The sequence below is a fragment of the Fukomys damarensis genome, unplaced genomic scaffold (genome assembly GCF_012274545.1).
Source record: "Fukomys damarensis isolate Sample0158 unplaced genomic scaffold, DMR_v1.0_HiC HiC_scaffold_23, whole genome shotgun sequence".
Lineage (NCBI taxonomy): Eukaryota > Metazoa > Chordata > Mammalia > Rodentia > Bathyergidae > Fukomys > Fukomys damarensis.
The window spans coordinates 36,864,920-36,879,492 of record NW_022900935.1 but is presented as its reverse complement, the minus strand read 5'-3'; the positions used below and the strand labels follow the sequence as shown (position 1 = coordinate 36,879,492).

General features: G+C 33.8%; 1 protein-coding gene across 2 annotated transcripts in view; it reads right to left on the bottom strand.

Moving 5' to 3' along the window:
- Hook1 (hook microtubule tethering protein 1) overlaps positions 1-14,573 on the bottom strand; it is an 88,372-nt gene that overhangs the window by 24,820 nt on the left and 48,979 nt on the right. For both annotated transcript variants that reach the window (XM_033767268.1, XM_010610468.3), the window contains 6 exons: positions 13,092-13,164; positions 11,337-11,387; positions 10,396-10,528; positions 7,708-7,775; positions 5,084-5,146; positions 4,102-4,185 (listed from right to left, as the gene is read on the bottom strand). In XM_033767268.1, the coding sequence (XP_033623159.1) occupies positions 4,102-4,185; positions 5,084-5,146; positions 7,708-7,775; positions 10,396-10,528; positions 11,337-11,387; positions 13,092-13,164 (472 nt within the window). The remainder of the gene's footprint in view (positions 1-4,101; positions 4,186-5,083; positions 5,147-7,707; positions 7,776-10,395; positions 10,529-11,336; positions 11,388-13,091; positions 13,165-14,573) is intronic.

The following is a 14,573-nucleotide window of genomic DNA, read 5'->3' as shown; positions in this document are numbered from 1 at the left end:
AATCAGATATTTCTTTTGCTTTACTTCTGTTCCTGTTCTTTTTAAAAATTTTTTTAAATTTGGTTTTTGAGACAGGGTCTCACTATGTAGTAGAGACTGACCTGGAACTCACTATGTAGCTCAGGCTGGTCTTGAACTCACAGCGATCCTCCTACCTCAGTCTCCCAAGTGCTGATTACAGGCATGTGCCACCATGCCCAGTTCCTGTTCCTGCCCTTTAAATTCTTAGCCATTGGGTATTCTCAGTGGCCTTCTGGATCCTACTCTGGTTTGAAGCTCCCTGATTCATGAATCAAATAAAGTTTCTGAAAGTGTACTATTACTTCTCAGTTTATTTTTAACACCTCCAAAAAACCAAGTTGGGAAACTGTCCCTAGGCAGATGATATAAAGAAGCAATGCTCTGTTCCTAAAATTTAGTGTCAGTCATGTAAGCAGCCTCAGTACTATTATCTGTCATGCCTGATTCTAAGTAACTGACCTGGCTCACTATGTAGCTCAGGCTGGTCTTGAACTCACAGCGATCCTCCTACCTCAGTCTCCCAAGTGCTGATTACAGGCATGTGCCACCATGCCCAGTTCCTGTTCCTGCCCTTTAAATTCTTAGCCATTGGGTATTCTCAGTGGCCTTCTGGATCCTACTCTGGTTTGAAGCTCCCTGATTCATGAATCAAATAAAGTTTCTGAAAGTGTACTATTACTTCTCAGTTTATTTTTAACACCTCCAAAAAACCAAGTTGGGAAACTGTCCCTAGGCAGATGATATAAAGAAGCAATGCTCTGTTCCTAAAATTTAGTGTCAGTCATGTAAGCAGCCTCAGTACTATTATCTGTCATGCCTGATTCTAAGTGATTCAGATAAAAAAATGTAACTGTTTCTGATCTTAAGTCTCTTACAGCAGAAATGTAAGTAAGAGATGTCGAAGGAGGAGCTCTGATAGAAGCACACCATACTGTGGAGATGGGAACAAGGGAAAGCCTATAGGTTGAATATTCTTCACCTGAAATGACTGGGACCAGAAGTGTTCCACTTATCAGAGTCTCAAATTTTTGTATGTACCTATAGATTATCTTGGGCATGGGTCTCAGGTCTAAACACAAATTCATTGGTTTCAAATACATCTTTGGTACACAGCCTGAAGATAACTTAATACAGTACAAAAGTTTTAATAATTTTCTACATGAAACAAACCTTGTATTACTGAAACATCAGAAAGCAAGAGAGTCATCATTTCAGCCACCCATGTGAACAATCTTATGCTTGTTTGGCATCACCATTACTCTTGACTATGAATGGATAGGCCACAGATCAACTATTTTATTACACTTATACACAAGTACTTATCAGTAAAAATTATGATGCATTAAGTACAGTGAAAAAGTTTTGTGTTCCAGTGGAATAGATAGCACGAGCATCAACAGAATCCTCATATTGTTGATTAAACAGTAACAGCAAACAATAGCTTTTCAGTCTATGTTTCAATGCTATGTCTTGATTAACTTTAAGGTGAGGAGTATGAGAATCAGTTGAGGGATCCCAAGTCAGTCCTTCAGGAATGAGGAGGCATCCTGGTAGATGGCTTTCTCAAATGTTGTCTTCAGAATCTGTATCCTGCAGTCTTAGATTTTTTTCAAACTGGTTCCTTATTCTGTCACAAACTCATGTGGCTCTAGCCCTTCACTAAGCCCACAGTTTCATCACATCACCTATAGATGCTTCTTTATGCAGCATTAACATCTTCCCTGTCACTATCAACGTGATCACCTCGATTCAGTAGCACTGGTCAGTATAGGAACAAATGGAACCTGTTCATCATTGTTCAGAACTGCTCCTAGGGGCTCAGGGTGTAGGGCCACGGCAGAGGAAGTGCTTGGCATATGCAAGGCTGGAGCACTGCAAAACACATGTGCGCACATATACACATAAACATGCACAAAAACTTCTATACCCATTTCCAGCTGTTTCACTGACAACTCTGAAGGTAAACTTTTTTTTAAAGTGAGGTCAAACCTCACTTCCCTCTCACTTGACATACAAAATTCTTTAGTTGCGACCTCGTTTATCATTATGAGTGAATACAGCATGGGCAGAAGCTTTGTCAGGTGTGCACAACTGTCTCTGTTCACTGTGTTCCAAGCACCAGCAACAGTGTACACAGTCCTTCACATTAAAGTCCTTCTGAAAACCTTCTATCTCCATGCCTCCCTTCACTGCTGCCAGGGTGTTGTTCAAAAAGATGTCCTTGTATTTACCATTTATTGATCTGAAGATATCCTCCACTGGCCACATGGCTGATTTAATAACAGTCTTATTTGAGGAAAGGACATGGCACAAGCATTACATTTTATAAGAATTTTATCTGGAAAATGAGAATAGTTGTCAAGCAATAAGAAAATGTTGCTGGCATCCAGTCCAACTTCACTGTGGTGAGCACAAGCCACTACCACAAAATGTTTGTGAACCAGTTAGAAAAAATGTCCCTGCTGATTCTTTTAGCTACCTACATCACAGACAGGAAGGTGAGGAGAATATTAAATGTTCAAATTGCAGGGAGACCCAGACCCAACCTATGACGTGGAGTGATGGACAGCAGTTCTAGTATCTCTCCTAATGAGCTCCCATAGTGATATATATATATATTTTTTTTTTGGGGGGGGGTTGTACCGGGGATTGAACGGTGATATATTCTTTAGCTTATCCCTGCACCTGCCTCTATCCCTTGCTGTTTGGGATTCCTAAACTTTTCAACTAAAATCACAAGATTACATATCTTCATTCTGTATTACTATAGAATTTTGTGTTCTATACTAAGAATTTCTCAGAAAACGACACAGAAATCCTCTGAGACTAGTAGTATCAGAATGGCTCAATCCCCTATTCTTTGAAAGAGTGGTATTTTACAGGTGAACATAACCCTGTTTGAAAAAGTAACACATTTCAGGTCCCTTGGGTGGGAGGGTGTGTGGGTGGGTGTGTGTGTGTGTGTGTGTGTGTGTGTATGTGTGTGTGTGTATGCTTCACTGTGTACTTAAAGATGCACAGGGGAACAGAGACAATTTCCCCTACACCTGAGATTGTTGGATCATTCAAATACAGAGGGCTATTTTTTGTTTTTAAGACAAAAGTAAGAAGACCTAACCTCTGCTGCTGTCACTAACCTAAGTGGTCAGTCCCTGTGACCAAGTCATGTCATTAATCCTTATGTAAAAATCTTTGGAATTAAAACTATTATCCAGCCTCATATAAAACTTATATATAACTATTATCCAGCCTTATCATATTTTAGGTATTTATTTCATCTAGCTAGAATAACAGTAGTTACAATATTGGTTCTTCATCCTTGTACATGTCGGGAAACTAGTTCATCAGTTGAACAAAGAATGTAACACATATATAGCACAAAATGAAGGTACAATTAATCTTTTCTATACTTTTTTCTAGACATTGCCAAGACTTAAGAGCATAATTTTCACACTTGTAATTTCACAGAATAACTATATAAGCAAATATACACATAACATCTGTGTGCCAGATACTATCTAAATGCTCTGTATAATTTAATCCTTATAGCCATTCTAAATAAATATTATTGTAACTCTTTCTCTCAAAAGAGAAAGCTCAAGTACAGAGAAATTAATTTGCTTGAGTGCATACAACTAGTAATATGGTGAGGTTATGAATATAGGAAGCCCATCTGACAGTCTATGCCCTTAATTGTTGCTGCTCGTGCCAGTTTATCAATGTAAATTTATAAATATATCCATACACATATACACACTAGTAAAACAAACAGCAAAAGACTACACTCACACACACACGTCACCTCATTTAATATTCATAAACAACTATAAAGTAGGTATTTTAATTTTGCCATCTTAAAAGAGACAAAACTGAGTCTTCATCAGAATAGCAGAAGTCCTCCAATTAGCATGATATTCCCAAAGAAATAGGCCAGCAATTTTCAACTCTCAGGGAAAAGTATTTATGAAGTCCTTGTTTAAATACCAACACTTACATCAAATAGGTGGATGTCTCCTCCGTGAAGTAAGGCTAGTAAGTCAGGGTCAGAGGACACTCCGCACGGGCTGCCCTCATCCATACCTGCATATCCAGTTCTTGGCATCTCTGCTTCAGCTCTTCTTTCTCTGCTTGTGCTTCCTGAAGTTCTTCCAAAGCCCTTTTAAGCTGAAATATAAAATGTCATTCCTAGTAAATCATGTTTTAACAAAAACAGAAAAATATAATCTTCACACACACACACACACACACACACACACACACACACACACACACATATGCTAGAAATAGGTTTAAAAATTTGCCTATTAACAAATTAGTCTTAATTTTGTTATCCATGTGTGAACCCTACTGCCATACTCTCATTAACATTTAAGGTTATGGTTCCACAGAAATAAAATGTGTTTGAATCCTTGTAAAATATTTTCAAATGTTTAGAGGAGGTATTTTTTAATTTTATTGCAGAAAAAAATTAGAAAAACAACATATTTAGATTTAGACAAAATTGTAATCAAAGATATTTGAAATACTTTTTGAGATGACTAGTCACATTTGTGAAAAAAGATATGTAGAAATAAAATAACTAGATATATAAAGTTGCAATTTTCTCTCTTCCCCTACAACCAGACTGGGTCATACATTAGAAGAGAATGAATTTCCCCCCACGTAAATTAGTCCTCTAACAGAATCCTGAAGCACTCCGCCATCTCTTCAACGTCAAGTAAGAGAACAGCAACAACAACAAAATATTATTTTATTATTGAAACTTAGAATATTTTTCAGGTATTTTTTACCATTTAAGTATTTCTATAACGATCTGATATGGACCAAGTGTCAAAAGGAACGTCCAATACTATTCAACACTTGGACCATAATCACAAAAACCCCAGAGACCATCACTGCTTAAATTAATGAAGACTGCACAGTAACATTCAAATGAAATCTAACAGCAAAATAAGCCTATATCAGAAAATATTTTTGTATGCAACATTCTACATAAGCCTTATGAAGTAGAGAGAGGAACCATACTACTGTTTTCAACACTCTCAAATACTGAAATACTCACCTGCTGCTCTAATTCTCCAACAGCATCATTTGTAGGTGAGCTCACTATTTCTTTACTCATCAACTGGGAAATTAAAATACAAAATTTAGTACAATAAAGTGATGCTTATAAAACAAATACATATTTATTTAATAGAATGGAAAAATTATAGCTTTTCCTTGCCTTAGTATGATGATCCTTAGAACCTTATTCAAATAAAAATTTTATTAGAGATTTTATCTAAATAACAATGTTTGATCCTATTAATGGGAACATTAAGATTACTGAACATGAAGCCAGGCGTGGTGGTGCATGCCTGTAATCCCAGCACTTGGGAGGCTGAGGCAGGAGGATCGCTGTGAGTTCAAAACCAGCCTGGACTACATAGTGAGCTCCAGGTCAGTCTGAACTACAGAGTGAGACCCTGTCTCAAAAAAACCAAAAAAAAAAAAAAAAATTACTGAACATAAGCCAAAATAAGCCACTCCTCTATAAAAAAATAGTATTAAGCTTATGATAAGCTTATGAGTGAGGACATCCTGTTTTCTCTCATCTCTGCACTCCATTTCATCTGACAGTCTTAGCTTGATACTAAGAATCAACACTACACACTGTAAATTCTGAATCCTTCTGTCTCTCCTGAGATAATCAGAATAGCTTAAATCCAGGCAACTTAGCTACAAAACAGAAGTACCACCATACTGCCTCAGAAATCTAACATTCTAAAATACAGATGGCATACTCACAAAACTGCTTTACAGATTGAATGCAATACCAATTGAAATCCCAACACTATACTTCACAGAACTAGAAAGAAGAATCCAAATATTCATTTGGAACCGTAAAAGACCTGGAATAGCAAAACCCATTCTAGGCAAGAGACACATGGCAGTGGGTATAACAATTCCCAATTTGAAACTATACTACAAAGCCACTGTGATAAAAACAGCATGGTACTGGCAAAAAAACAGATCTGAGGATCAGTGGAACAGATTGGAAGACACAAAAACAACTCCAGATGCACTCAGCTACCTCATCTTTGACAAAGGAGCTCACAGTCCCCACTGCAGGAAAGATAGCCTCTTTAATAAATGGTGTTGGAAAACTGGATCTCAACCTGCAAGAGATTAAAACTAGACCCTTATCTGTCACCATGCACTAAATTAAAATCCAAATGGATTAAAGATCTAAATATAAAAACAAAAACACTAAACTTGCTGGAAGATAAGGTAGGCAGAACTCTGGAACATATTGGCATAGGAAAAGACTTTATGAACAAATCCTTAGTAGCATGGGAACTAGCAGAAAGAATCAACAACTGGGATTTCATCTTATTAAAAAGCTTCTGCACTGCAATAGAAACCATCAAGAGAACTAAGAGACAACCCACAATGTGGGAAAAACTTTTTACCAGCTGCTCCTCAGACAAAGGACTATTATCTAAAATATATAAAGAACTCAAAACAACCAGTCCCCACAAATACAAAGACCCAATTCTAAAATGGGCATCTGAAATGAACAGACATTTTTCTCACACGACGTAAAAGCAGCAAATAAACATATGAAAAAAAGTTCAACATCACTGGTCATTTGATAGTTGAGATGAAAACAACACTGAGATTCCACCTCACCCCTCAAAGAATGGCTGCTATCAAGAAATCACACAACCACAAATGTTGGTGCGGTTGTGGGGAGAAAGGAACCCTTCTCCATTGTTGGTGGGAGTGCAGACTGGTGCAACCACTATGGAAATCAATATGGAGATATCTCAAAGAACTAGGATTAGAGGTTCCATTTGACCCAGCCATCCCTCTGCTGGGTATCTCTCCAAAAGAATTAAAAGAATCATACCACAGTGATATATGCGTACCCATGTTTATAGTGGCACATTTTGAGGATATACTCTTAAGTGAAATAAATAAGTCACACATATGCAAATACCAAATAGTTTCTCTGGTGTGAAAAACTAAAATAGTACTCAAGATCCTAATGGGACAATTAGCAACGTGAAATAGGAAGAAAAGGACCAAAGGTGTAGGGACAGTGAGAAGGATAGGGAAAGGGGAATAAGGGAAAAGGAAAAAAATATGAGAAAATGTAAAAATGGAATTAAAGTGTTTGAAGGTGGGGAGGGGAGGAGGGTCTGAAGGAAGGGAGGGGAAAAAATGAGAACCAAGACCTGACATGTAAAGGTACAAGATCCCAGTAATAAATGTAACTGTACTGTCTACCTAGAATGTACCAATAAATTTAATTTAAAACAAAAAAAAAATACAGACGGCACATATAAACTACAATCTCAGGAAAGACTTCTCTCACTGGCAGAAAAAAGAAATTAAAATTCTTATCACCTGTAGATTGTTTATCCTGTTTTTTCTTGATTAGCTGAAGTTAAAAGAACTTGACAATATTAATTTACCAAACAGTTGTAGAAAGAGATGTGCTAAAACAGAGGCTTAACTACTTTTTAAGATATTTTTGAGTGGGAAAAAAAGTAAGACTCACTAGCTAAAGATAGGTAAATCCACTGCAAAGGGCAAGTTTAAACAAAGAAAAATTCATTTATTTGAAGGTAAAATTTATGTGAAAAGCTCTATGTCATTTGGTTCATATTATCACAATCAGATGAACAGGACATAACTCACCTCTTGAATAGCAGTCATGACCACATGTTGAACAGACTCTTCCAATGTCATTATATTTTTAATATGTTCTGTGATTTAAAAAAAAACACGAAAACTTCAAAAAAAAACCCCATTGCATAAAGTACCTTTACCATCCAATAAACAAAATATATAAATGTATTACCACAAATAATCCTATAGTTTCACTGTATGTCCATTAAAATAAGTTTTAAATATTCATATTTAATGTTTTCTCATTATAAGAAAAAGGATATTGCAATTAATTTAAACATAATTATGACAGTAATTATCTAATTTTAAGTCCTGAAAGTTTCATTTATCCCCTGCTTAGTTCTTTCCAGGAAGGCTTTTGGAGGGCCTTCTATGGCCTGTGAACTCCTGCTCAGCGTTCACTGTCTCACCTAGCAGGTTTACACCCCTCCACCACAAGCAGTTTTGCAGTAAGTTGAGATGATCTGTCCTGAGAGTGAATGAGAAACTCCAAGAGTCCTTCATGTATTTACAAGTTTAAACCCACTTAAACTGTATGTTCTCCAGCTAAAACAACTGCTCCAAAATTCTAAGGACTTACTAGTTTTCTGATAATTTTTATTGTTTTAACAATTCTTCTGGAAACTCCTAAAAGTCATGTATATCTTTATTTGTGAAGTCAGAAACTGTATAAATAGTTGGATAGGGTGTAGTATGCATCTTATGCATCTGACCAGAAAATAATACTAAAGGGGAGAAAAAGAATGAACTAGGAAGTTTTAGGGGTGACAGAATTTATTTCATTTAAGTGGATTTCCTAAATAAAGTGTTTCAAGTTCATAAAAACCTTTTCAAAAATAGCCTCCTTTCCCATCACAAAGAATACTGTAATCAAACTAGTCCATTCTTATAAGATTGAGATTGTTGTAGTGTCCTGAAATCATTCTGAAAATAAATTCTCACTGCAGAGTACCAAGGTATGGAGGTTATTTTTATCCTGGACATGTTTTTTTTGTAAATTTTAATTAAATTACTAGTAGTTTATTTACTTATCTGCTCACACATAAAAATGGAGAACACAGACACGTATTTTCAAAAATAAATCTAATTTGATATTTAGATAATTCTGATTTTTTAGATAACAAAAATGAAACTATTTCCTCATACTATTTTTTTTTTCTTGTGTAGCCAGGAATTTAATTTCATTTAAAAAATATAAGGACAGAATTGCTTAGTAACACTCAGATATAAATTATGAACATAATACATCTTCTGCCCAAAAGTGCAAGATGCAACAGAATCATCACTTTCAGGGAAAATGATAGCAAAATATCAATTATAGCACAGAGGAGAAATAGTTGTCATTAAAAAAAAGGATAAAAATTTAAAAAAAATAGAACCAAAGACAAACAGTCTTTGGAATGAATAAAACTGAAAAACTTGGTAACATTAATTAAGCAAAAATAAGTAACAGATAACCAGTAGTTAAAGTAGGAAAAATCTATTACTCAAAGCAAAAGTAAAAAGAATCACAATTAGAAAAGAAAGCTACTAGATTTACACGTTAATTACTTTTCAAACTGTGATTAAATATTTAGGGAAGTTTTAAGGTTCCATAAGAAAACGGCTGTTATGTTTATTTTAAAAAATCCCAATATACAAGTTTTTCACATTCTCTGTGAGAAATAAAAGCATATAAAGAAATACTTGCAGCCAGTGATTTAGCTCAGTGGTGCCACCACCTGCCTCACAAGTGGAAGGACCTGAGTTTGATCCCAGCACAAAAAAAAGAAAAAAAGAAAAAAGAGAAAGAAAAGAAATACTTGCCCTAGGGGAAAAAAAATAGCTACTTGATGACAGAGATGCACTAATATAAAAATTTTCTGATATCTAGTGCCTCTCTTTTTTTATTGGTTAACTATAGTTGATTCTTTGCTATTTTTCTCCTTCTTGAGTTTGTTCTTACTGAATTTATCCTGTCTTGTAGCTTCTAGTCATTGGTTACACAAAGCTGAATGTGGTCAGTAAGGTTCTATTTTACACACTTAAGCAACTAAATGTTTTTTTCAAGCACTCTACAGTGTGCCACATTCCAAAGTTTTATAAACTAGTACATACTATAACCAAGTCTGGAGCAATCATACAGAAAACAAAACAAAACAACACAACAGTGTCAAAACTCTCACCACCCCATCTTATGAGCCCCCATTTAGGGAGATCTAGGTCTGTTCTGTTCATAATTTTATTAATTAAATGCAACCAAAACTGATCTTTTTATATTCAGCAGAATATAGATCACTATCATCCATACTTACCAGGAGATACACTAGGCTGGTATCTAAAAAGAATGAAATATTATCCAAAGAAGGCCAGATTATAATTAGCTGAATATTTGTGGAAAATTGAGTCAACTGATCTTACAAAATAATCTATCAGATAAATATAATGTATTAAATATCCACCAAGTTCTAACCATGGGTTACATTAATCTAGAGTAAAATACATTTAATTTACTTATTGAGTATCAGAACTCAGGTACAAATAGGAACTCAAGATATGGAGCTCTGCAATCACAGAGAAGGACTAGAATTCAGATTCTCTGGTTTGTATTTCAGGTTGCTTTCTGCCAAGCTATAACAGTAAATTTTAATACTACCTTTTAAATGTGGGGGGTTTTTCTAGAAGGTAGAAAACCTCAGTTGGTTGAAATTCATTTACCTTGCTTCTTTTCACAGTTGACCGCACAGCCTAAAATAAGCTGGAGCAATCTCCCAAGCTCCACAGAATCTGAACATTCAGTTATTTGGTTTAAATCAGGAATAAGTTCTTCAGAAATCTGTTGCCCCAAAAACTGCAGTATCAAAATAGTAAGTCAGATCACTCATTTATATAATTACCAAAAACTTTCTACGGTAATTTTAAAAGAAATATTAAGTACATGAAACAACTCAAATTGACAAATGACAAATCAATAATTACTGATCAAAATCAGTTAGCAATATTCAAGCAATCTCTCAATATTTTGAGTAACCAACTATAAGCAACTTAATTTACTTTTGATTTGATGCCATTGTTTAATTTAAAAAAAACATGATGCAGTCTGCTATTACAAAATGTATGTTAAACCAAATGGTATTTATAATGTTTATATATGATAAATTAACAACTGCAAGAAGAACAACACATCTACAAATGAACAACATATCTAATGGGTTAATTTTTCCTGGCCATTTTTTTAAGCTTAATAAACAGTTTCTTGGCATTGAGAAAAGCATCAAAATGAGTTTTAGGAATTTAATGAGTTAAAAAATTTAGGAGAGAATTAAAATTTTTAAAAATTAACTACAAGTTTGTATTACAACCTTAAAAACAGAGACAAAAAATTTTAATGATAAAATCAACTAAAAACTGCTAATCATTAAGTAATTATTAAAGAAATTTTGAGAAAATAATCTATTTAATAAGTATTAATATAAAAGCAACTTTTATTGTAAATCCAATATCTGAACTTCGAACTGATTTTCACAAAACATGTATGCTCTAAAAATGCCAGTAATGTTTCAATTATGAATTACATGTTCATGTTATAAATAAAAGCCAAGTCATTTTTTCAATAACAATATAATTATTTTGTATTTAAAATCAGATACTTTTCATACCTCGTGGTAATAACTCATAATTCCTTGAAGGATCTTCTTTAAATTGCTAGCCTAATGTGAAAAAGGAATAAGAAATACATTTTTATTTCATATTAATGAAAGAAAAGTTATGCCAAGATGAGTGATAGTAAAAACCTTTCCCTGATAAAAGCAACAAAAAAGGGCTGTAGATTTAGCTCAGCAGCACCGCGCCTGCCTTGCAAGCACAAGGTCCTGAGTTCGATCCCCAGTACCAAAAAAAAAAAAGCAACAGAAAAATTACAGTAGAATTCACCAAGAAAAAGAAAAAATAAAAAAGAATTCTTCACCAAGAAATGTTAAAAACAAAGTGCAATGAGCCTAACAATAAAAATTCAAGTTACATAAAATAAACAGAATTGAAAGGAGAAATGGACAAAACCACACTGTCACACAATTAAGAACTGCTCCCCTCTGTAACCGAAATAACTAGACTGAAAAAAATAAACATATTTGACCTAGTCCATATTTATAGAACAACTGTAGAATATGTTGCTTTCAAGTAGACATATAACATTCACCAATGCAGACACCATAGTTAAGTCATGTAGTAAGTCTTGGCAAACATAAAAGAATTTCTCATACAAGTGTGTTCTCAGACAGTAATATAATTATATTAAAAATCAATCAATAAAAGATATTTAGAATTTGAACTACCTACTTTTAAGTTACCCCTACATAAAGACAGAAATCACATAGGAAATTATCAAATATGTTAAAAATAAGAGCACTGTATGTTAAAATGTGTATATGTGGCTCAGTGTTTAATATAAGTGGAAAAAAGGGACCAAAATTGATGTATTTAGGTTTGTACCTTAAGATGAACAAAAAAGAAGAGCATATGTTAACAGAAGAAAGGAAACATGATCAAACAGAAAATGAATGAAATGGTAAATAGCTATTTGAAATAATATACAAATTGAAAAAAACAAAACAAATATTAAGAAAAAATATAAAAACACCAATTATCAATATTAGGAAAGATGAAATACCACTTAAAGATCATACAGCAATTAGCATATTAGCAGCACAATAACTGTTATGAACAACTGTATGCCAATAAATTAGACAATTTATATGAAATCAAAACATACCCCAAAGACACAAAGAAACAGAAAAGAAAGGGTTTTAAAAGCAGAGAATCTGTTTCGCAGTTTCTTGTAAAATAAAAATATATTTACACAGCTAGTAAATCCACTCAAACTTTCCCAAGAGAAATTAAATATGTCTAAGAAAATACTGACACATGAACATTCTTTGCTTTTGAATTCATTGTAAACCCAGAAACAACTTGAATTCCTATCAACAAGTAAATAGCTAAACAAATCGTAGTGTATCAATGTAATTACACAGCAAAAAAACCAAGAGTTACCACTAATAAACCAACAGGGATGAATCCCAAAACATAAATGAAAGATGCTAGGTATAAATAGCAGACATTGTGTGGGTCCACTTGTATGGAGCTCTAAACATGGGATCTATAGAGACACAAAGCAGATCTGTGGTGACCTGAGGTCAGAACAGAGCCAAAGGGAACCGTGAGAGCCAGGTGCATGCTGATTAATAAAAATGTGATTGTCTATTTAATTATGATGGTAATTACATGACAGCATACACCTGTCAAAACTTAAACTGTACAGAATAAAATGCATTCACAAATGAATTTTTAAAAAGATGCAGTTGAGCTTAGTGTTAATACTAGGACCTCTGTGGATCAAGTGCTACTCCCACTCATACCTTTATTCTCCAGTTGTCCCCAACATCCTCCTTAATTCGACATAACCAGGATTCATTAAACCAAGCCATATCACTAAAACAGAAGTATAAATGTCAAACATTAAAATGTTTTTATTACTCAAAATATCAAATTGAATCAACAGGGAAAGTTACTTTATAAGCTTACAGCCTATCCTTATAAAATCAGTAAATATTTGAATAAGCCCACTGAATTTTTTGTGATTCTTAAAGATTTCATTTAGGCTTGTCACATTAAATTATTTAAACCATTAAACACCTTCAATTTAATAAAATACTTATTAAATATTTAATGTTGGACATCTCATTAAGAGGAAGATCTAAAAGTAACAACCCTGAAAGGGTTGAGAATGAACATTTTAATGAGTATCTACCATAATTCATTTAAACAGCATAGTAACTTGATGAAGGATATATTACTATTCTCATTCTTCCTATTCAGCAAGCTGGGTATGAGGTAGGATAAGTAATTTACCACAATGGACACTGGTACATGGCAAAGCGCAAAGTAAATCATTTTGACTGAGAAAGGAAGTTTGAGAAATCTACAAAGCTAAATTTAGTGTTAATTAGAAGTCCTATATTGACACTGAAGATCAAGACAAATAATTGCCATACAAAGTTTTTATGTATTTAATAAGGTTTGGAAGAACAACTGACTGTATTTAGTGAAATATATTAATAGATTATATTATAAACAAATATGGATACTATGTGCTCTAAGAAATTGAACAAGATTGATATGAAGATGAAAAATTTACTATTTTGACTGAGAGTAATAGCTATTTAAGGAAGAAAGCAAGCCCAAAAAAGACTGATAGTGTTCTAAGGGTTAAACAGTTAGAAAATCACAGAATGTTAGTGCTGAAGTAGTTTAAAGGTTTCATTTACATTTTTACTTTATGGATAGGCCAACTAAAATATAAGGGCGGGGGCTTCTTTTCCAAGTCTGAATCTTAAACTTAAAATTGCAAAGCTGAAACAATTAATTGCTTAGCCTTGCTGGCTAGTACAACCAAAAAATGGCTTCAATATTTTCAATTAACTTATTTGGAATTTGTAACAAATTTATGTTGGTTGTGCTCAACTTTTTCCCAGGTGGCAAGACTACAATTACCAAAACAATTTAATTAAATATATAAATGATATATTTACTTGAAATGATTGAACTAATTTCATCAGTAAAAAACTGTCAAAGTGGATAAAGAAGATGTGGTTTTTCTATAAAATGGAATATTACTTAGCCATAAAGAATGAGAAAATAGACTCATTCATAGGAAAATGGATACATATTAAAGATATACTCCTAAGTGAAATAAGGCACACATGTGTAAATACCAAATAGTCTCTCTGGTGTGAATAATATGCACTAATACAGAAGATCCTAATAAGATAACTGACATTTAGAAATGGGAAGAAAGGAGCTAAAGGTGTAGGGAAGGTGGGATGGGTAGGGGAAGAGGG